General features: G+C 53.0%; 1 protein-coding gene and 1 long non-coding RNA gene across 14 annotated transcripts in view; one reads left to right on the top strand and one right to left on the bottom strand.

Moving 5' to 3' along the window:
• ARHGAP27 (Rho GTPase activating protein 27) overlaps positions 1–11,302 on the top strand; it is a 32,729-nt gene extending 21,427 nt beyond the window's left edge. For 11 of the 13 annotated variants that reach the window (XM_082371821.1, XM_082371820.1, XM_082371815.1 and 8 more), the window contains 15 exons: positions 1,736–2,143; positions 2,392–2,574; positions 2,792–2,872; positions 2,945–3,028; positions 3,424–3,491; positions 3,797–3,887; positions 4,418–4,522; positions 7,083–7,181; positions 8,148–8,253; positions 8,418–8,540; positions 8,614–8,712; positions 8,903–8,980; positions 9,067–9,201; positions 9,359–9,464; positions 9,571–11,302. In XM_082371821.1, coding sequence (XP_082227947.1) covers positions 1,736–2,143; positions 2,392–2,574; positions 2,792–2,872; positions 2,945–3,028; positions 3,424–3,491; positions 3,797–3,887; positions 4,418–4,522; positions 7,083–7,181; positions 8,148–8,253; positions 8,418–8,540; positions 8,614–8,712; positions 8,903–8,980; positions 9,067–9,201; positions 9,359–9,464; positions 9,571–9,748 — 1,944 coding nt within the window. In that variant the 3' untranslated portion in view covers positions 9,749–11,302. Of the gene's footprint in view, positions 1–1,735; positions 2,144–2,391; positions 2,575–2,791; positions 2,873–2,944; positions 3,029–3,423; positions 3,492–3,796; positions 3,888–4,417; positions 4,523–7,082; positions 7,182–8,147; positions 8,254–8,417; positions 8,541–8,613; positions 8,798–8,902; positions 8,981–9,066; positions 9,202–9,358; positions 9,465–9,570 lie in introns of those variants that run through there. The other 2 variants (XR_014238403.1, XM_082371813.1) reach the window with 2 other exon arrangements.
• On the bottom strand, positions 85–1,728 carry LOC309618300. Its single transcript, XR_014238404.1, has 2 exons — positions 1,145–1,728; positions 85–464 (listed from the first exon to the last, which is right to left on the bottom strand). It is a non-coding gene; the product is annotated as an uncharacterized lncRNA (long non-coding RNA).
• Positions 11,303–23,186: the final 11,884 nt, after the last annotated feature.

The following is a 23,186-nucleotide window of genomic DNA, read 5'->3' as shown; positions in this document are numbered from 1 at the left end:
CTGTGGCCAGGGGGTTGGGGACCCCTGGTTTATAGCTTAGTGAAGGTGTTACAGCAGCAGAGGGACTTCTATGATTTTTTTTAATTAAATTTATTTATTTTTGGCTGCGTTGGGTCTTCGTTGCTGCGCGCGGGCTTTCTCTAGCTGCGGCAAGCGGGGGCCACTCTTCGTTGCGGTGCGCAGGCTTCTCATTGCGGTGGCTTCTCTTGCTGCGGAGCACGGGCTCTAGGCACACAAGCTTCAGCAGTTGCAGCATGCAGGCCCTAGAGCACGCGGGCTTCAGTAGTTGTGTCACGTGGGCTCAGTAGTTGTGGCTCGCAGGCTCTAGAGCACAGGCTCGGTAGTTGTGGCACATGGGCTTAGTTGCTCCACGGCATGTGGGATCTTCCTGGACCAGGGCTCGATCCCGTGTCCTCTGCATTGGCAGGTGGATTCTTAACCACTGCGCCACCAGGGAAGTCCCTCTATGATTTTTAAAAAAAGATTTATTGCACAAAATTTTGATGCTGCAGAAGAGAAAAAAACTAAACAAGACCAAATCCAAGTCCTATAATTACACTACCCAGAGATGACCTCCATTAGCATTTTGGAGAGTTTCTAAAAACACAAAATTGGAATTGTGCTAAGTTTACATTTTGAAATCTGCTTTTCCCTTGTACCATTATGTATTCTTAGAAAACAGTATTAATCTCCTCGTGCTATTCTGCTGCCTGGGGTTTGATAGTGTCATTATTTATCTTTCTGGTGGGTGCTAGGCTGGGTGTGGTGGGCACACAGGAGAAATCTCGGGAGAGATCTTGAACCTGACACCTGAGCTGAGTCCTAAAGAAGGAATAGGAGTCAGCCAGGAGGGGCAGGTTGTGAAGGAGCAGAGGCCTGTAGCAGACACAGCAGAGAGGCTGGGGGCCTCCAGCAACCCGGTGCTACTGGAGCTTAAAGTTCAAGGCAAGGGTCAGGAGTGGCAGGAAATAGGGGGGAAGACAGGCAGGTGACGGAAGGCCTCTGGTGCCCTGGTAAGGGCTTAGAGTTTGCCCAGCAGGTAGCAGGAAGCCGTGAGGGTGTAAAGCATTACCAGGCTTATATTCTGTGTGACTGGACCCTCCAGCCCACCTCACTTTACTTTGGAGGGGGAAGTGGGGCTCACCTTTCTTTGCCCTCCTTCCTCCTTCCCATCTGGCTCTCTTTCTCTTGTCTGCAATTGATTCTGAGGCCTGCAAACCCTGTACTGGGGAAGTTCCAGCTCCAAATTTGGAACTGGAGGCAGTACTGGTTCCAGTTCAGAGCTTTCTTGGCAGAGGAGGAAGGAGGGCTGGGGGTTCTTCGTGGGGGCTGTAGAATGGAGCAGGGCCCTGCCCCCAGGTGTCCTGAAGCCTGGGGCGAGAAAGGACTGGGCCCAGGGCATTTCTCTGTTCCTGGGCAACCTTTGATTCACACCTGTGAGTGTGCAGCTGGAGAACTTCGTTATCGATATTTTACTACTGTTGATAAATAATTAATCTAATTGTCCCATGCATCTGGGGCACTTCATACTTTACAAGGCACTTTCAAGAACATTTCCTCATTCTCTCTTCACTACAATTTCCGGAGTGGGCAGGGCAGACATTTTGCAGCTGGGGGAACCGAGGCAGAGAGGTGCTGTGACTTGCTGAAAGTCGCCCAAGTGGCGAGTGCCCGAGTGGGGACGATGTGACCGCGGGGCTGCCCTGAAGGTCACGTCTCTTTCCTCCTGCCTCAGGTGGATGACCTCCCAGAGCCCGTGTACGCGAACGTAGAGAGGCAGCCTCGGGCCACGTCGCCTGGCGCCGCCGCAGCCCACTGCCCCGGCTCGGTTTGGGAGACGCACACGGACGCGGGCACCGGGCGCCCCTACTACTACAACCCGGACACGGGCGTGACCACCTGGGAGTCGCCCTTCGAGGCTGCCGAGGGCGCCGCCAGCCCGGCCACGTCTCCGGCTTCGGTGGGCAGCCACGAGAGCCTCGAGACCGAGTGGGGCCAGTACTGGGATGAGGAGAGCCGCAGGGTGTTCTTCTACAACCCGCTGACGGGCGAGACGGCCTGGGAGGACGAGTCCGAGGACCAGCCGGAGGACGAGCAGGAGATGCAGCCTGGCCTCAGCCCCGGCAGCCCCAGGGACCAGAGGGTGAGGGGCGGGGCCTCGTCTGAAAGGACGGGGCCTGGCCAGGGTGGGCGGGGCTGGCTCTGAGGGCCTCAGAGAGAGAGGAGTCGTGGTCATGGGTGGGCGGGGCTATCTCTGAGAGACTTTGACCCCGCCTCTGTCTCCCACAGCTCCGGGGAACTAGGGTGAGGGGGCGTGGCCTGGACCGAAAGGGCCGGGCCTCTGGGGTCACTGCTGGCTCTGAGAGCCTCTGACTCTTCTGCTCCCTGCAGCCCCCCACCCCTGAGACGGACTACCCCGAGTTGCTGACCAGTTACCCAGAGGAAGACTATTCCCCCGTGGGCTCCTTCGGTGAGCCCGGCCCCGCCTCTCCCTTGGTCACACCCCCAGGCTGGTCTTGCCACGTGAGCCAGGATGGGCAGACGCTGTACACTAACAACTTCACCCAGGAACAGGTAGGGGCAGTGGGCGGATGGTCCCAGACAGCCGCGGGGTCGCTCCCCTTAACACTCTAAACTGAGTTCCCGCGCGGGCTCCAAGTCAGCCCAAGACCGAATCACCCACACCTGCCCGTGTAAACTCTTTGGCGCTATGTTGGGCTCTGGTTGGAGGGAACCTTTTGCTCCCCCATCATGAGGTGAGCTAGGTCCCTGACCATCCCTCTCCCCACAGTGGATGAGGTTGGAGGACCAACACGGGAAGCCTTACTTCTACAATCCGGATGACGCCTCCGTTCAGTGGGAGCTGCCCCAGGTAACCAGGTGGGGAAGGGAGAGTGCCGGGGAGAGGAGGGGGGGTTATATATGACAGTGTCTTTCTCCCCAGGTCCCTGTCCCTGCCCCTCGAAGCATCCGCAAATCCAGCCAGGACAATGAGACCCCGGCCCAGGCCAGCCCACCTGAGGAGAAGGTAAGGGAGGGGGCATGTAGGACCTGGCAGGACCCCCACAGAAAAACTGGGGTGTTTCTGGAGGCTCTGGAGGCTGGGATTGGGTCTGGAGGCACGTCTCCACCATAGCCCCGAGCACTAGCCTGGGCTGAATGAACCTGGGTTCTGGGTCATCCCAGGCTCAGAGCTGGGCGAGGCTCGGAGCTGGAAGGAAGTCTCTCCTGCCGCTGCTCCTGCTGTGGGAGCAGGCACCCCACCAAGCGGCAGCCAGGTGCCGGCAAAGAGGGTTCAGTGGAGACTCAGGCCCAACCTGTGGGGAGTGGCTGGCTGAGAGGGAGGCTAGCCTCTCGCCGCCCCCCCCCGCCCCCCCGTGGCTCCCCCCTTAACTGCCTCCTCCTTCCCCTTCTTTCTCTAAGATCAAGACCTTGGACAAGGCAGGCGTGCTCCATCGAACCAAGACGGTGGACAAAGGAAAGCGGCTCCGGTGAGAACCCGTCTGCCCCCAGACTCCACGGTGGGCCTTAACGATGACGTTCACTGAGCACTTCCCGTATGCCAGGCTCTTGTTAACCCTCATAGCGACTTTATGAGGTCCTGTGAGGACCCTGAGGCACTGAGGAAGTGACTTGCCCCAGGTCCCTTGGCTACCAGGTGTTAGCGCTGGGAGTCCACCCCTTACGGTTGGGTGCCCCAAGCTGTGTTCTTAAACTCTGCGCCCTGCTCCTGGGGGTGGGAGGGGGGCCTCAGCCCAGGACCAAACCCAAGCCCTGCCACCACTGCCCCGCCTAGGAAGAAGAACTGGAGTGCCTCCTGGACAGTGCTGGAGGGCGGCATCCTGACATTCTTCAAGGACTCGAAGACCTCGACTGCAGGTGGCCTGGTAAGGCCCAGGCGCCCAGCAGGGACCACCCCATCTGCTTCTGACTCCTGTGGGTCTTTACCGCATCAGGCTTGCCAAAGGCTAGGTCTGAGACCATGGAAGATGAGTGTCAAGGGAGCTGGGCCTTGGCAGGGGGTGATGAGAGCAGATCACCCCAGGACAAGCACTTCCAGCCACCTTGGGCGTGGGGACCAGTCCTTGAGGATGGACAGCTCCAGCCTGGTGGGCAGGGAGGCTGGGGACTGGACACACCCGCTCGCGGAGATGGGGCTGCACTCCTTTCTCCTTTCCTCTCCTAGGTGGGCAGGTAGCAAACAACCAGCCAGCCTGCAGGCTCCATGGTTAAGAAGTACCAGGATCTCTGGGTTCCAGGAACGCTTGGGCCCCCTGCCCCCAGAGCTGTGACCCCATTTTGTCCCTGAAGCCAAGGGAGCCTGGTAGATTGGAGCCAGGATGCTGTGACAGGCCCAAGCTGAGCTGAGGGTGCCCTGTAACCATGCTCCCTCCAACCCTTCTTCCCTTTCCCACAGAGGCAGCCTTCCAAGCTCTCCACCCCCGAGTACACGGTGGAGCTGAAGGGGGCCTCTCTCGCCTGGGCCCCCAAAGACAAATCCAGCAAGAAGAATGTGCTGGAGGTGAGTGGTGGGGTGGGGGAGGAGAAGGGGCTTACTGATGGCTTGGGACCCTCACTAAGCAAGCCCCAAAAAGGTGGACCTGGGGAGTTAGGGCTGGAATTCTCGGGGCTCAAAACCAAAACTGCCTCCACCTTGGGGATCCGTCCACAGTGTTTCCTGGCATCACAGATTCTGCAGCTCCCTCTCCAGGAGTGGAGTTCACTGGGGCCCTTGGTCCCAAGTAGGGGTCCTTGGGGAATGGAACTGTCGTGCCTAGAAGCGCAGTCCTCATCCCAGCTGCTTCGGCCTGAAACAGACAGGAGGCTCTGGGTCCCCAACTACTTACTCTGGTAGGCTGGGACACCTGCTCTAGCTGGTCAGAGCCCAGCTTCCAACTGGCAGTGAATAAACCAGGGTAGTGGACACATTTCTCAGGCTCTGCAGCAGGAAGAGAGAGGCCAGGTGGGGCCCAGGCAAGACCCTCCCAGGCCACTGTCCATGTGTTGTCTTCACCGTCTTCACTGTTGTGTTTCCCTTCACTGTCCGTGTGTTGTCTTGTTTTTAAACTACTCTTACCCTCACCTCAGTCCCCAAATGTTTTGAGGCAGCTCACCACAAAAATGTATATGGTGAGCTGGTAAAAGCCACTGAAAGCCAGGACCCACAAAACAAGTTAGAGGAAGAGGGCAGTGTGGAGAGAGATTAGGATGATGTACAGGTACTAAGGTTGTTGTTGCTGAAAAAAATCAGCTCCAGATTTCCTGGTTGCCAGAGTGAAAAGAGAACGGCAATCAGTTACATGGCTCTTATTATTGGGGTGGGGAGAAACCTTCCTAGATTTTGAGGAAAATCAGTTTCTAGTGTGCAGCTCCGTTCTAATTTAGTAAAGGGACTCTTGGGCTGCTTCAGCTAACATCTGATGAAAGCCCAGAAAGCATGACCTTCCATCTCAGCTCAGAAAAAGCAATTCTGCAAGGAGCTTGAGTGTGTCATTTAATGATAATTCACCCAGCTTCACTCAGTTCTAGAACCAGAGTATCCACAGAGCAGAGCTGGAAACCTGTTTTGTCTCATGAGCCACTCTGATCAGTAGGTCTGGAGCCTTCTCCAGGCTTAGCGCTGTAATCGACTAGCAATGTCTGCCGTGGACGTCAGATTGAGGAGGGACATCATATTTGCTAGGTATGTTCCTTCCTGATCTGGAGGGACATCCTTCAAACAGGGCTCTCTGAATGTCACCTCTCTGACCGGGCTTTTGATGAAAGTTTCAGAGTAGACGCTTCTGAGTTGTCTTTTCTGGCAAGGACTGGAAGGCAGATGGGGCTCTGCAGAGCTCCTCAAGCCGATGGGAAGGCTGACAGTCTTGAATGGAAATCCTGGAGCCCCCTGCTTCCCACTGGCTGGCAGCCATCCTTCCTCCACTCAGGGGTGACCTGTAGGTGACTGGATTTTTCTCAAGAGACCGCCCCAAATTCTATATCATTGAGGATGGCCGGTCTTTCTAGTCACCCCAGAGTCACAGAAAACTTCAGTAACAGTCCCCTGAGAATGGCTGGTTTGAGCTCGGCTTGCCTGTGCAGTCAACAGAATGAATGTCTTGAGCAGTATATTGATATGTAACTAGACAGATGTGCCTTCTGTATGAAACTCAAATATGAACTGATTATGTTTTGAGACAGCTGCCAAAAATAATGGCTATTGTTTTAGAGGCATTGTTAGGCCATTCTCTGGGATAACAGACAGTCAGTTTAGGTTAGCACGAGGTTGTGCTATCTGCCCACTGAAGATTCTCTAGTCTTTGCAGGAAGGGGGATGGGGTAGAACATGCAGGTTTGTTTGGTTTTGTCTTGGAAAGCATTTTAAGTAGCATTCAAGTCTGAGTTAAATAGGTAGACAGCCAAAACACAGCCCTCTCTGATTCTGGAAGTTTGTACCCTGTTGTCTGAGACAGTTTTTGCTGACTCTGACTCTCATTTGACCCAAAGCTGTGGCAACCAACCATTCCCATCAACCTTGAACGCTTGGTTCTCAGAGCCAGAGGTTGAGGAGAGATCCATCCAAGTTGCCTCACCTTGTTCTTTGTAGACTTTGTTAGGGAAACAGCAGTCAGCTGAAAAATAGCCCAGGCTGTTAATATCTGCTTGCTCCTCAATAGTATAAAATAGTGGCTTTGGGGTCTCCCACCGGGAGTTTCTTTCATTGACTTTTTTGCTGGCCTGTGCTCTGGGTAGGCCTGCCGTGTTCTGTGGCTCATACAGAGACAGGATGGGGCAGGGAAAAGCACACCAGACTGTTGACAGATGTGCAGATCTTCTGCACTCAGGTCCTTGCTCCATCATTCACTAGCTGTGTGTCTATGAGGAAGTTGCTTACACTCACTGTGCCTCAGTTTGCCCATCTGTAACACGGAGATGCTGTTACCTACCGCTTTAATGAGGTGAAATACCTTGGCTTGGGGTGAGGCCCTTGCTATATTAGGCTCTGAGTTCCTGGGGACAGGAACAGATCACCTCTACCTCTGTATCCCCCCTGGGACAGACCCAGCGAACCAGAGATGACTGAGTGATTTGTGTCCCACCAGCTGCGGAGCCGAGATGGCTCAGAGTACCTGATCCAGCATGACTCGGAGGCCATCATCAGCACCTGGCACAAGGCCATCGCCCAGGGCATCCAGGAGCTGGTAGGCAGAGCTGGGGACCGCCAAGGCTGGTGGGGAGGGGATGGGCAGCCATTATGCAGGGTAGCTGTGCCCACTGTGGGTGGGGCCCTCCACTCGGGCACTGGGAGCTCCATGGCACCGGTGGGTAAGTAGCCCTCTCTGCAGATGCAGATGGGCTGCTGAAGAAATAGCCTTTCTTAAGGAAGTGAATCCAGCCTCTGGGGTTGGCCGCACAGGAGGACCCTCCAGGTGGGCATATCCTAGAGGAGTGTCCCATTCCACACTGAGGCAAGAGAAAAGTAAATACTCTGCTAAACAGCCTCAGGCTGGAAAGACAGGCTGAAACCAGAAGACAGAATAAAAGGATTGAAATGATTACTGTAGCATTGTTTTTTAAGTTCAATATATCAATTGCATAAGTAGAGATGGGGCAGGCCCGCTCTGACAGCTCTTCACCTGGAAACAACCTGAGGCTTTTTGATCCTTAATTCCCTATTAAGGGACTAGGCAACACCGGGTGCCCTGCTTGGCTGTATTAATAGAGGTAGGAATCCAGATCCAGGGAGGTGATGCCGGTGAGGTTGTTGGCAGCGCTCTGGCCCCAGCTCAAACTGCAAGCTCGAACTGGGAGCCACATACTGAGGAATACTGACCTACTGGAGTGTGTACAGAGGAGCTAAGGAAAATTATGGGGGAAGTGGACCAGGAACGGGGAGGTGGGTAGGGGTAGTCAGGATAAGAAAAGGTGGGGGAGAACAGGATGACTGTCTCCAACACCTGGAGGGCTCCATGCAGCCAAGGGAGGTGAGCTTCTGGGGTTCTTTGGTGGAGGTGAAGGGGGTTGACCTGGATAAGGAAACAGCAAACTCTCTGCCTGGGGGTCTCCAGTCCAGGCCTGCTGGGAGGGCACTTCGGGTCCCTCACCCCATCCCAGAAGGACCCGCAGCTGGCCCAAGGCTCTGCCTCTCTGAGGCTGTGTGATTCTAGTCCGCAGACCTGCCCCCCGAGGAGGAAAGTGAGAGCAGCAGCGTGGACTTTGGGTCGAGTGAGCGCCTAGGAAGCTGGCGGGAGGATGAGGCACGGCCTGGTGCAGGTGTGCTTGGGGGTGAGGCTGGTGGAGGGGGTGGGCATCCTTTGGGCGGGGTGGGGGCTGGGGGGCGGGGTGGGGGCGGGGTGGTGACGACCAGGCTAGGGCTGCCAGTGGTCCCCGGCGCCACCGACTGACCCAGCCCTCGCATTCCCATTCCCTTTGGGCAGCCGTGCCCACCCCGGGGCCCGGAGGTCTGGAGAGCGACCTGAGCAGGGTCCGGCACAAGCTCCGCAAGTTCCTGCTGAGGCGGCCCACGCTGCAGTCACTGCGGGAGAAGGGCTACATCAGAGGTACAGGAGGGACCCGGAGAGCTGGGCACCGGTGGCGCAGGGGCGAGGCGACGCTGACGAGCCTTTCCCCCAGACCAGGTGTTCGGCTGCGCGCTGGCCGTGCTGTGTGAGCGCGAGAGGAGCCAGGTGCCGCGCTTCGTGCAGCAGTGCATCCGCACCGTCGAGGCCCGGGGTACGTACGCGCGCCGGCCGGCTGGGCCTGGCATTCCGGGAGCCTGAAGGCCTCCTTCCAGGACCCCAGACGGAACCCCCGGGGAGCGCAGGGTCGAGGGGGAAAGAACGGGGGTTCCTGAGCAGGAATCATAGCAGGGGCTTTAGCGCCATCCCACCGAACCCGCGGTCAGCGCCTCCCTCCGCTCCAGGGCTGGACATCGACGGTCTATACCGCATCAGTGGAAACCTGGCCACCATCCAGAAGTTGCGCTATAAGGTGGACCACGGTGAGGCCCGTCCCCTGTCCCTGCCCCAGGCCCGAGGGCGCAAAGGGATGCTGACCTCCTCTTCCTCCCCTCCCCGCTTTCCGCAGATGAACGCCTGGACCTGGACGACGGACGCTGGGAGGACGTCCACGTAATCACCGGCGCCCTGAAGCTCTTCTTTCGAGAGCTGCCCGAGCCCCTCTTCCCCTTCTCGCACTTCCCCCAGTTCATCGCGGCCATCAGTGAGCGCCTGGGGGAAGTGGGGCGGATGGAGTAGGGGTGGGGCTGGGCTGCCTCAGGCACCCCTCTGGCTGGGACCGCCCCCGCAAAATACTGGAAGTCAGCCCCCTCTGTTTCCCTCCCTCTCCTCTCTCTGCCTCTGACCCTTCCCCTGCCCAGAGCTGCAGGACCAGGCCCAGCGCAGCCGCTGTGTTCGGAACCTGGTGCGCTCGCTGCCCGCCCCCAACCACGACACGCTGCGGCTGCTCTTCCAGCACCTGTGCAGGTGAGCCGGGGAGCCGCACGGGAATGGGGAGGCGGGCCTGATAGGACCCTCCCCCGCACGCCTCCCCCCAGCTCTGGGCCCTGATTCCACCCCACCCCCACCGCAGGGTGATCGAGCACGGAGAACAGAACCGCATGTCCGTGCAGAGCGTGGCCATAGTGTTCGGGCCCACGCTGCTGCGGCCCGAGACAGAGGAAACCAGCATGCCCATGACCATGGTGTTCCAGAACCAGGTGGTGGAGCTCATCCTGCAGCAGTGCTCAGACGTCTTCCCGCCGCACTGACCGCGGGCCCGCACCCCTACCCCCGCTGCTGGCGCTGCGGACCTGGGAGTGGGGGCGGCGACAGTGGTCCTGCATAGAAGCGGGGCGGCTGGAAGCCACGCGGCTGGACTCTATCTCTGAGACCCTCCGCCTCCCACCAGTCCGCAGGCCGGTGCGAGTTCTGCACCTCTCGGTTCTGAGGGTATGGTGACCCCTGGTGGGAAGTGCGCAAAATGTGATTTTTTTTTTTTTTTTTTTTCTCTGATTTGGCCTGTTTGGGGGTTAATTGGGCTCTGTTCTTTATCATAGCGCCACCTACTGTGCGTGTGCGAGAATGAGGGGTGGGGGGAGAGTTTTCTGGGATGGCCGCTGTTGCGAGGAGGAATTTGGCCGAAGGGCTTCCTGGCTTCGTCAGGCCTGCACCTGGTGGAGGCCTTCAGGGAGACCCTGTGGGTCCCCGGCCCCGTGCATGGCACTGTGCCCATCATGAAGCAGCAATCGACAACCTCCCTGCTGCGGAAACAGGACTGAGCCGGGCCTCCAGCGGGCAACTGAAGCTGCCTTTCCCCAGGCCTCTGGACTGAAGCTCCTGCCAGGCCCAATCACTGGCTGGCTGTAGACCCTCTTCATTGACTTTCCTGTTGGGGTTCTGGGCCTCTGCCCTCCCTGATCCACTTGTGCTCTGTGCAAGGGTTCTTCCTGGTCACTAAATGTGCACCCTGCACCTGCCACTTGACATGCACCATTTCTACTAGTAATCCCATCTTGCAGATGAGGAAACTGAGGCGTACAAAGGCAAAGTGCCTTGTTCAGGGTCTGGTGGGTGATCTGACTCCCCAGCTCAGGCTCCTCTCACACCAGAGCACAGCCTCCTGTGAGGGTGAAATCAATCCTTTCAGCTACCCCTCAACCCCAGCATGGCCTTATGGTAAAGCAGGGAAACTAAGCTGAGTGGGTTCTGTCTGGGCCTGGGGAGGTCCCTGAAGGCAAAGAGGGAATCTGCCCCAGCTGTTCTTCTCTGCGGGGAGGGGAAATAGCCCTGGCAGGAGCTCCTAGCCCCTCTCAGTGCCTTGGCTGTCAGGTATGCCTCCCTGGTGCCCACCTTGAGAGGGAGAGGCCTGATGGGTAGGGGGAAGGAGGGCACATCCTCAGAAAAGGAAGCGTGAACCCTGGGGTCATCAGCCCCCCTCCCCTTCTTGTACACAAACCACCTCAGTATATGGGTCTCAGCACCCTGCCCCACCTACCCGTTCATGTGTTCAAACAATAATAGCTAATATTTATTGACATTTGCACCATACCAAGCATTTTACTTGGATTATCTCATTTGTTTCTCACAGCCAATATTTATTATCTGCTCTTCTGTGCCAGGCACTGTGTTCTGGGGCAGGGGTACCGCACATTGCCTCCCTGGTGGAGCTTATGGTTGGGCGGGCAGGGCTGACCGAAGCCCACCCCTAATGCCAGAGGGGCTGGGGCAAGAGTACAAGTGGAGGCCTCATACCATACGTCAACATATCGTAAAGCTATAAATCAAGCTAACAAGCGTTCAATAAAATGTGTTCTATTCTCCTACTTTGACAAATATCTTTCATAATGACCTGGGAGGCCAGGGTTTTTTTGGTTTTTTGTTTTGCCTTGCCATGTGGCTCGTGGGAGCTTAGTGCCCCAACCAGGGATCGAACCTGCGCCCTCGGCAGTGAAAGCAAGGAGTCCTAACCACTGGACCGCCAGGGAATCCCTGAAGGCCAGGTTCTAACATAAACTTCTTTGACTCTTTCGAATTCCATGCCCAGATGGCTGGCATGAGAAGAGCTGGCTCTGCTCTCAGCCACACCCACCATATCTTCCCACCCTCAGAGCATCCTGGCCCAAGGGGAGGTGCACACAGGTGGACACAGCAGTGCAAACTGCTGCCCCTTGGTCACCTCACATGGTCCACCCTCTGAGGGAATGGGCCTGGGGTCCCACCTGTCAGGAGCATGGTCTAAAGGGATGGGCCTGGGCTCCAAGGGGGCCTCAAAGATTCCTCATCCTGGGGGGAGAGGCACAGACAGAGAAGGTCCAGAGCTAAAGTGGGACCCATGGCAGGGCAGAGACCCTTCTCACAGGTCTAAGGGCGGAACTGGATGGATATTAAACACCCAACTACTTGGTTAACCATGTTGGTACAGGAGCTGAGAAAAGCGCAGGGTGCTCTGAAGGTGTGTCACTGGGGTGTGACTGTCCCCCAGGGGGCCAAGATGTCTCTGCTGAAGCCACATTTGAGCCAAGCACTAAAGAATGAGGAGGAGTCAACAAGGTGAGGAATTAAGGGAAAGGTGTCTAGTCAGAGGGAACAGCATGTGCAAAGTCTCTGAGGCAAGAAGGCTTGTGGGGAGAACAAAATCTGAGCGAAGACCATCGTGACTGGAGCCCAGAAAGCCAGCAGGCCTGGGTGGGAGGTGATGCTGGAGAGGCTGACAGGGGGCAGAGTGCACGGGGCCTTGTGGACCACGACGAATGGGGACCTGTGGCGGGACAGTGGCAGGAGGATCCTTGGGCAGGAAGGTCTTGGGAAGTGTCAGCTCCCCACCCCACCCCAAGCTTTTGACCCTGCCAAGAGCTTGGTGGGCAGCAAGTAATGTGGGCAGCTGCAGGCACGGAAGTCCCAGGATCATCACATACTATCACCAGGAGGAGCTTCAGAAATCACCTACTGCCAAAGAGTAAACTCCTGGAGAGACAAGCTGTAACTCACCTGAGGTCACACGGCAGGTTGGCAGCAGAGCCTGCCCAGAGCTTCATGCACACAGTCTGAGCACCTACAGTGAGCCCCACCAGAAGGTTGAGCTCAGCCATAAACCCTCAACTGCGAGCACAGTGTATGGTGAGCACTGCAGGTGCACAGTGAATACGTTTGGGGTGAATTGGATTTTGTCTGGAGGCACAAAGATACATAGAAAGAGTATATATATACTCACATATAGAGAAAGAGTATCTGCCCTCTTGAAGTGCCATCTGGTTGGGGGATAGACAGAAATAAGTGACACAGTTGATAAGGGCTGTCACAGGGGGGCCTCTCTCCAAGCCTCTGTCCCCCTCCCAGCAGATACCCCAGGTCCTCCGACAGCCAGGCATCTGCCCTGATGCTGCCCTAGAAAAGGCTTCCGGTGTCCACCTGGTTGCTAAGTCCCGTGGACGCGCCCAGCCCTCATGTGAGTGGACTCGTGAACTGCCTGTCATCCTCCTAGACAAGCTGTCCTTTGCTCACAGCAACATGGGTCTTTGCCCAGCCTGTAAATGGTGATGCCCCGCCCCACTGCTCTCTCCTCTCCACCCTCCCTGATGGCGCTCATCCATTCCACTCTGGGGACTGTCATCAAGCCTGCATGTGCATCACTCAGATCTCTGTCACCAGCCTGAACCGCTTGCTTCCGAGTTCCAAGTGCAAATGTCCACCTGCACGGGTGGCTGCCAGGCACCCCAAGTGCAACCTGCCTAAAACAAAACTGAAGCCACCCCTCCCCCTATTTCAGGGCAGCCTCCAAGTCCCTATCTTCTACCCCGTAAAGATTTCCTGGGTCTGCCTCTCCCACCCCTGCTCAGCCTCTCATCTGGATGGACTCCTCCACTTCCAGTTCCATCGTCCACTTAGCAGCCATCTGACCATGGCACTCTGGTGTGTGGCCTCTGAGGCCCTCCCCAGCCACGCCTCCCACCTCTCTGCACACCGGCTGTGCCCATGCCTGTAGCTCCCAGCACACTCCAGAATGTTCCTTGCCTGCATGCCTTTGGGCCCACAGTCCCCTGTCTTCCTCCCTTTCTCCTGGCTAATTCTTCCTTCTCCTCTCAGTCTCAGCTCACACCTGCCCCAACACCCCTCCTCAGATCTCTGACACGTGCCTCTCTGCCTCATCACACTTGCCTCGCTGTAACGTAATTGTGCTTTCATAGCCTTCTCTTCCCCACTAGGCTAAGGGCTACATGTCTTCCACGTTCATCCATGTAGTCCATGGAGGTACATCATTCACTCTTATGGCCAAATAGCATTCCATTGTATGGATATGCCACATTTTTTTATCCATTCACTAATTGATGGACATTTGGATTGCTTCCACTTTGGGGCTGTTATGAATAACGCTGTTGTGAACATTCAGGTGCGAGTTTTTATGGGAAATATGGTCTTAGGCAGCATGGGCCTCTAAAACAAAATAACATAGACTGGGTAGCTTCAACAACAGAAATTATTTCTCACAGTTCTGGAGACTGAAAGTCTGAGATCAGTGTGCCAGCAGAGTGGGGTTGTGGTGAGGGCTCTCTTCCTGGCTTGCAGATGGCTGCCTTCTTGCTGTGACCTCACACGGCACGGGGGGAGAGAGAGAGCTCATCTCTTCCTCTTCTTTTCTTTTTTTGTTTTTAAGAGTAAAAATTATTTATTCATTCATTCATCAACATTTTGGGGGGTAAACTTAACAATAGCCAAACACTGACTACCATTCGCCAGTTTCATTTTAAGGGGAAAGTGAATAAGAAATCTTGAAAATTCATTCTGGTTATCCTTTGCTGCACTTTAAAAAATGGGGACCAACCAGCTCATTATAATGCCTCACCCAACATTGTGGAAGCCTGAAAGCTTACTTTGTATTGTCTGAAAACATAATTTATTTCAGCTTTTGTTTCCTGGAGCTCCAGAGCAGCCTTTTTTCCAAGACTGATCCCCACAGATGTATTTGTGATACCCAGGAGGACACCAGCATACCTGCAGAAACATTTTCATAAAGGTTTATTACTGTGTTACACATGTAAGTAGCTTCTGTCAATAGATAGCTATACCACTCCCAAGCTGTATTTTTGTGAAATTTTATGTCTAAATGAAATGTCTTACTGAAATAAGACTAAGTATTTAGCTGGTGAAAAACTTGCCTTTCAATGCTTTATTAGCCCTCTAACTCATATAGAGGAACACAGCCATTGAAATGATCCCTTTTATAAAAGTGATATAGAAAAGTGCTAAGATATGATTTTCATACATGACTGTATCTAGACAGGAAGCTTGATGTGTCTTAAAATTTTTTAAGTTAAAAAAGTTTGTTTCCTGATTTAAAAATTTACATGATTGTTAAAAATTTTTTTAAAAGAGAAAAACAATAAAAACAAAACAAAACAAAACTGAGGCCCAGCAGTGTTAAGGGAAGGGTACTTTGTCCTCTTGGCGACCAGAGCATCAGAGGTGGAAGAGCACCCCCTCAGGCCAGTACAGGAGGGGATGCACTGGGATTAACAAGTGATTAACAAGCCCAGGTAGAATCAGGTCTGTGAGGTCCAGCCCCCTGTGCCCTCCAGGAGAGAATATTCTTTTTCTGTCGCCAGCCTCAGAGGAGGGCTTGGTATACTAAAGGAGTTGGCACTTTTCCTTCCATGGACTTCATCCTCTGTGGCCCACCAGGTGCCACAAGATAGAGATAAACAGGTAGGTGGAGGCTTCCCTGGTGGCACAGTGGTTAAGAATCCGCCTGCCAATGCAGGGGACACGGGTTTGAGCCCTGGTCCGGGAAGATCCCACATGCCGCGGAGCAACTAAGCCCCGTGCACCACAACTATTGAGCCTGCCCTCTAGAGCCTGAGAGCCACAACTACTGAGCCCAGGTGCCACAACTACTGAAGCCCGCGTGCCTAGAGCCCATGCTGCACAACAAGAGAAGCCACCGCAATGAGAAGCCCGCGCACCAACCACAACGAAGAGCAGCCCTTGCTCGCCACAACTTGAGAAAGCCCGCGCACAGCAACAAAGACCCAACACAGTCAAAAATAAATAAATACATAAATAAATAAATTTATAAAAAAAACAAAAACAAAAGGTAGGTGATATGGCCAGGTATGCTTTTTCTTTTCATAAGCTTTTTATTTTGAAAGAATTATTGACTCACAGGAAGTCACATGAATAGTACCAAGAGGTCCCGTGTACCCATCACCTAGCTTCCCCCAGTGGTGACAACTTACATAACTTTAGTGTTACGAAAACCAGAAAAGTGATTGACATTAGACACAACTAGACTACAGACCTCACTCAATTTCACCATTTTGGGCATGCACTTATTTTTTTGTATGTCTTTGTGTATAATTCTATGACATTTTATTACATGTATAGATTCATATAACCACCACCACAATCAAGATACAGAACTGTTCCATCACCTTAAAAGAAGTCCCTTCTGCTGCCCTTTTATAGCCACACGCTCCCTCCCCTTCCTTAAGGCCTGGCAATCTTGTCAGTTCTCCATCTCTATAATTGTGTCATTTCAAGAATGTTATATAATGGAATCATAAAGTATGTAACCTTTTGAGGTTGGCTTTTTGCACTCAGCATAATGCCCTTAAGAGCCATTTAAGTCGTTGCGAGTACGGATAGTTCATTACTTGTTATCACTGAGTAGTATTCCACCGATACGTTTTAAAGAGATTCTCCCAGCTGTGGGTGGAGGAGGGAGGGAGGGAGACCAATTAGGAAGCTGCTGGAGTCCAGGTAAACATCACAAGCCAGACCTGCGTCCTGACGGGGCTCCTCATCACTTCCTGCCCCTGAAACTGGCCCTCGATGTGTTCCAGCCACGTGGGTCAGGGTCGGCAGCAGAGAGGAGGGATCGGGGCTGTTGAAGCAGAGCTGGCAGTAGGGGGCGCCAGAGGTCTTTCGCCCAAAGGGCGATTCCCAACCCTGAACACCAGGGAGGATTTGCTGGCGCTTTGGGCCGCTGTGGGCGTGCGCCAAGAGAACCTAGAGTCTTGTGCCCCTCCAGCCCTCAGCCCCCAAGTTTCAGTGCAGCCCTGAGTTCCAAGGCTGGGGGATGAGGCTGATGACCCGTAGTGGGGGAGGAGGCAAGGTGAGGCCTGGACTAGGAGGAGGTGCGGAGGGAGAGAGCTCTGGCCCTTCGTCAGCCCGGGGCTCTCCATCAGGAGGTGGCTCGGAGCTCAGGCCCCCGGGCTGGACCTTGGCACCTCCCGCCCCATCCACCCTTCTCCATCCCTGACAGATGCCCTCAGTTCTCCGTCCACTCTTCCGAGAACGCTCCCAAGACCCTGGAGCGCCCGATACTCTACCCGGCTCTCACATGCCTCTCTGAAAGATGCCTTCCAGCACGTGCCCACCCCTTCTCCCGGGGCTTCTCCAGGGCGCTCCGGGCTGTGTGGAGCGCGCAGAGTGGACACTGGCTGCGCAGCGTGCGGGCGCCTCCTAACCGCTGGGGGCTGGGAAGAGAAGGGGCGTTGCCAGGGGCTCTGGCTCCCGTGGGCTTGGTGGAACTGTGCCGAGTGGCAGGCACTCTCCTCGAAATCTGCACTGGCGCCATCACCTTCTGAACTGAGCCCACTGTCTCGGCATGATCTTAAGCCTGTCCCAGGCTTCTGGTCCTCTGGCTTGCTCCACCCCTCCTGTGCTTGTGGATCCTGGCTGCCAGAACTCACCAAGCAGCTTTCCACCTCCTCGCCCTTGCTCAGGCTGGTCCTTCTCTGTCAAGGCCCTTGCCCCCATTGTCTAGCTCCGTGCCCACCCCTCCAGGAAGCCTAACGCATAGTAGGTTCAAAAAGTGGGAGTTCCCATCCTCTGCGGCCCCACGACATACATCAACTGTGCTTCCATAATAGAATCTTTCTCATGCAGCCTTGCCTAATCATTTGTAGTTCACACAACTTCCTCCCTCAGAGACTTCACATTCATCTCTGATTCCCCAGAGCCTGGCACTCAGAAGGCACCAAGTAAAGTTTGATTGAATAAATGAATGAATGCATCAGTTGAAAGATCTTTGAAACCCTCTTCCTGTGGCCCACTTCCACCCTCCTCCTCCTCTGATGACTCCTCCGTGGTTTACTTTGAGGGTGTTCCTTCCCCTGCTGCCTCTAAACGCTGGCATTCCACCCTCCCCTCTGCACAGTTCACTCTGTCCCTCTCCCTGGGCAAGCTCACTCACACTGACAGCTTTAACTGCTGCGCTGACTCCAGCAGGCCCCCAATCCACCCCACGGCCCAGAGCCCTGAGCCACGTGCACACTTTGCTGGTCCTTATCTGTCTTTCCCACCGTCCATCTTTCCCATGAAGGTTAAGCTCCATCAGAGCAGAAATCTTATCTGTCTGATCCACTGCTGTACCCCTGGCACCCATACGTGTTCAGTGAATATTTGTGAAATGAATAAAAAAACGGAGACTCTCCCTGTGAGGTCCTGCAAACAGTTCAAATTCAACGCATTCCAGATAGATTTCACCACCTCCTCCCTTCCATGATTTGCTTCTCCAGTCTTTGCTCTCCCCCTCCTCCCAGTCCTCCGACTTAGAAATCCCACAGTCACCCAGACATCTTCTTTTTCTCTCTTAACACATCAATCAGTCACTACGTTGCCCAGATTCTACCTCCTGTCTTTCCAGTCCCCACACTCACCCCCAGTCCCTGGCTCACCCCTGGTTTAGACCCTTGACACTTACCACCTGGACTTCTTCAACTTCTCCTAACTTAGGTTCCTCACCTCTATTTTTGTTTTTTTATTCACGTTGTTAGCTGAATGATTTTTCTAAAACATCAGTTTCATTATGTCAACCCCTTAGTTTAAACCCCTTCGTTAAAACCCTCCTTGCATCCACATCTCCTAACTGTTGTGCAGACCTCACACAGTGGGTGGCATAATTATAGGAGGCTCAAGGACAAAGGGTACACTGGGGTGATAATTAACATGGAGCTGCAAAATGAGAAAATTATAACTTTTCTAATGTTTTCCAACCTTCTGAAGACATCAAGTAGAAAGTCTCCGTGTGCTGCTAGAATGTCTTTAACACCTCTTTTTCACTTGCTAATCTCTTAACAGGATTCTATCCATTCTGCCAGCCATGAGATATTTAGCTAGAATGTAATAACATGGTCTTATTTTTATTTTATGTATTTTGCCTACTATCTATGACATGTGATATTGGTTTTTTAGTTATAGTAGCAATGGCCCATAAAATAAATTTATTTGGGAAAAGATATTGTAAATCATATATCCATCAAAGGACTAACATCCAGTATATATAAAGAACTCTTACTTATCAGTAAGAAAAAAGGAATAGAAATTAAAAATCAAATAGAAAAATGAGCAAAAGACTTAAACACTTCAAAAAAAAAGACCATATATAAGTGACCAATGAACAGATGAAAAGTGCTCAACTACATTAGTCATCAGAGAAGTATGAATTAAAATCACAGTTTGATATCCCTGTACATGCACCAGGACTAAAAAGAAAAAGATTTTCAGTATCAAATGTTGGCAGGACTGTGGAGTAATTGGAACTCTGACTCACTGGTAGTGAGGATGTAATTTATGACAACTACTTTGGGAAATTGGCCATATCCACTCATGTTGGGCATTTCCATACTACCCTCTGACCCAGGAATTCAACTTCTGGGTATGATCCCAACACATATGGGTACATGTGTTCACCAAGAGTCGTGCACAAGAATGCTCATAGCAGCTTTACTCATAATAGCCAGAAACTGAAAACAAGCTACATGTCAGCAGTAGAATGGAGAAATAACATTCTGGTATATACACATAATGAAATATTGTATAAAAGTGAGAATGAATAAATTAAACTACACAAATGTTGAGCCAGACACATAAAAAGAACAGCCTTTATGGTTCCATTTATATGAAGTTCAAAAGCAAACAAAACTAACCTATGCTGTTACAAGTCAGGGAGTGGTTACCTGCGGGGCTATGTCTGGCAGGTGGCACAAGGCCCGCTGCTGAGGGCTCATAATATTCTGTTATTGACCTAGGTGAAAAATTGCTTTTTTTAACATGAGTGAAAGTTAACTTTGTGTACTTCTTCATATGTGTTGTACGTCAAGAAAAAATTACTTAAATTTAAGTTTTTAAAAAGTGAAACATTTAAAGACAAGCATTTAGGGAAGGATAAATGAGGAGGTTGGGATTAACATACACACACTGCTATATATAAAATAGATAACCAGCAAGGACCTACCTATAGCACAGGGAACTATATTGAATATTTTGTAATAACCTATAAGGGAAAAGAATCTGAAAAAAAATATTTATGTATAACTGAATCACTTTGCTGTACACCTGAAGCTAACGCAACATTGTAAATCAATTAAGAAATTTAAAAATAAAGAAAAATTTTAAAAAATAAAGACAAGCATTCAGACAATGAAAGTCTGAGGACATGACAGTTCTCTTGAAGATGGAGTGCAAATGGCCGGCGTTCAGGGAACTCTGCTCTCAGGACTCAAGTCCAAATGGTCATACCTGGCTCCTCTGGTCCTGCATCATGTCATGGGGCAGTTCAGCGTGGTGGTTAGGAGCACAGATTTGGGAACCTGACGAACCTGAGTTGGAACCTGAGCTCTGCCACTGGCTGTGGGACTTCAGACAAGTTACCTAGCCTCTCTGGGCATCAGCTTCTTCATCTATAAATCACCCATGTCCCTTGCATTGGCAGGCGGATTCTTAACCACTGCGCCACCAGGGAAGCTCAATAAAGTATTTTTAATTTAAGGTATGTACATTTTTTAAATTTTATTTATTTATTTGTTTATTTATTTATGGCTGTGTTAGGTCTTCGTTTCTGTGCGAGGGCTTTCTCTAGTTGTGGCAAGCGGGGGCCACTCTTCATCGCGGTGCGCGGGCCTCTCACTATCGCGGCCTCTCTTGTTGCGGAGCGCAGGCTCAGTAATTGTGGCTCACGGGCCCAGTCGCTCTGCGGCATGTGGGATCTTCCCAGACCAGGGCTCGAACCCGTGTCCCCTGCATTGGCAGGCAGATTCTCAACCACTGCGCCACCAGGGAAGCCCAAGATATGTACATTTTTTTTAGACATAATGCTATTGCCCACTTAATAGGCTACAGTACAGGATAAACATAAATTTATGTGCACTGGAAAACCAAAAACTTTGTGTGACCCTTTTATCGAGACATTTGCTTTATTGTGGTGGTGTGGAACTGAATCTGTAATATCTCCAAGGTGTACCTATACATGGTTTATTATTCCTTTAGTGGTTGGCACCTTCTTATAGGAGGAGTCTCTCGATACATATTTGCCGAATGAAAGAATGATTATAACTTCAAATGATTCTAACTTCTCTGCAGTTTCCTGGTGGGGTGGGGCGGGAGCTGGTTCCCTTTGCGTGCCTGTGAGAGCATCAGACACTCAGCCCCGTGTTAGGGACCTCATCCATCTCTGTGGAGAATGGGTACCACAACATGCGTTGTGGGTGAGTGCTTATCACCATGACGTCAGCCTCAAAGGTTAGGGATGTCCCCAAGTCATCCCTGTTCCCTTTACCACCTTATATGGATAGGTCACCCACGAGAGTGACTCCAACTTCTACTTAACCTCTTGGTAGCCTAACAGGTTCCCTAAGCCAGGCACTTGCTGATTGAGACAATGACACTTAGTTTTCAACTTTTACAAGTTTTTGTGCAGGACGGGGAGGAGAGTAACTGAATGGGGCAACTCATTCAGATGTGACTTCACACGTGATCGAGTCCATGGCTCCCTTGGCGGTTTAGTAAATCGGGACATATTCCCTCGGCCAGACCCCCATTTGAAACCTGAGCAGCCCTCCAAGATCTGGTGACAACGGTCATGCCGCCTTCACCCCACCACCTGCACCCCATGCTCTCCCCAAACATGCGGCCACTTACACTGTACCCTGCCGGCCCCTCAGCCCAGAGCATCGTGCCTCACCTTTTCAGCGTCTGAAATTCAACTCAAAGGTACAGTTATCACCAAGTACCAGATCTGTCGGGATAAGAGATGGAAAAGACAGGAATCCCAGCCATCCTATCTCCTAAGTGGAGACAGATACAGACAGAAATTCACAGAAGAGGGTGGTGAGTGCAGTGGGGGAGGGGTACAGGGGGCCAGAGAAGAGGCATCAGATTTGGGGAGGGGTGGCTGGGGAAGGGGAAGGCTTCCCAGAGGAGGTTGATGTGTTGGTTGCTGATCAGTTTGCTTTCTATCCCACTAGAATGTAAGCTCCACGAGGGCAGGGACCTCACACCTTGTCCTCAGCTGCTTTTCCAATGCCTGAAAGTCGGGGACAGTGGCAGGCATAGAGCAGGTGTTCCAGGAGTATCGGTGAGGGAATCGGGCAAGAGCTGAGCTAAGATGTGCGGGATGAGTGAAAGCTGGCCTTTCTTCAGGATTTCTAGGAGGGGGGTATATTGTGAACAAAGGGCTGGAGGTGGGAAGGGCAGGACGTGTGAGGGGAGTGAGATGCAGCTGGGGTGGGAAGGGGCAGAGACCGGCGAGGGATGAGGCTGGAGAGACAGGCATGGCGGAGAGGGCCAGACAGAGCCCCCACCTCCCCCACCTCCTCTCTCTGATGAGTTCCCTCTGCCCCTGGCACTTCATCTGCACTTCCTCTGCACCCTAAATCCTGCCTCGTGTTGCATGAGTTCATTCATCAGCACTTACTGAGCACCTAGTTCGTGCCAGGTATGGTGCAGGAGCAAAATACCCACCATGTGCAGCATGAGCCAGTTTCCCGAGTGATGGCCCAGCCAGGATCACAGCTCATCCTCACAGCAACGCTGGAGAGAGGGACCCCTCCATCCATCCCTCCATTCATACACTCCACAAATATATGTTGACAGCTTAGCATGTGCCAGTTGCCAAGAATGTAAGTCGAGCAAGACCCCTCATCAGGGTGTGGCGGAGAGTAAATTTGTACACAGACCAGCAGGGTAATGTTAGGTGATGATAAGTTCTGTGAAAGACATGGCAAACAGGGTGACGTGACCAGGAGTGACTGGCGGGGCTGCGCTGGATGCGTGTGAGGAAGGCTCTCAGAGAAGGTGACATCTGAGAAGTTACCAGCCGTGAAAAGAGCAGGGCAGGCCGAGTGCACAGCAAGTGCAAAGGTGCTGAGGTGGGACAGTGCCGGGGGCATTGGAGGCGCAGAAGGAAGGCACTCTGCGTAGCTGGAGAACTGGAATATTCGATGAGGGTGAAGTGGAGAGTGAAAGGGATGAGACAGAGGAGGAAGCCAGCAGCCAGATTAGAAAAGGTTTGTAGACGTTGGATTAATTCTGCAGTGAGATGTGAGTCCATCGAAAGGTTTTAAGGAAGTGAGCTGATGTATTCTGAGTGATGCTTGAACAAGACCACGGGGCTAAGCTGGAGGCGACAGAGGTGGGAGACCAGCAACGATGGACGGTCTGTGTGTGGGGTAAAACAGGCAGAACCCACTGCAGGAAGCCTTGGTTTCTCTTCCAAACCTGCTTCTCCCCATCTGTCCCATCTCAGAAAAGTGGCCCCACGGCATACCCCACTGCTCCAGCCCGAAATTTCCAAGTCCTTCCTGCACATCCTTTCTTCCTTTCACCCTCCGCACAGGTTCAGTTCTGTCCGTGTTCACACCAGGAGAATAGAACCGTCTCCAGGCCAGGCCAGTGCCCATCCGAGGGGCTGCACCCAGGCAGCCTGGCTGT

This window comes from Balaenoptera borealis (genome assembly GCF_965194805.1).
Source record: "Balaenoptera borealis genome assembly, chromosome: 20".
Lineage (NCBI taxonomy): Eukaryota > Metazoa > Chordata > Mammalia > Artiodactyla > Balaenopteridae > Balaenoptera > Balaenoptera borealis.
This window is presented reverse-complemented; position numbering and strand designations above follow the sequence as displayed.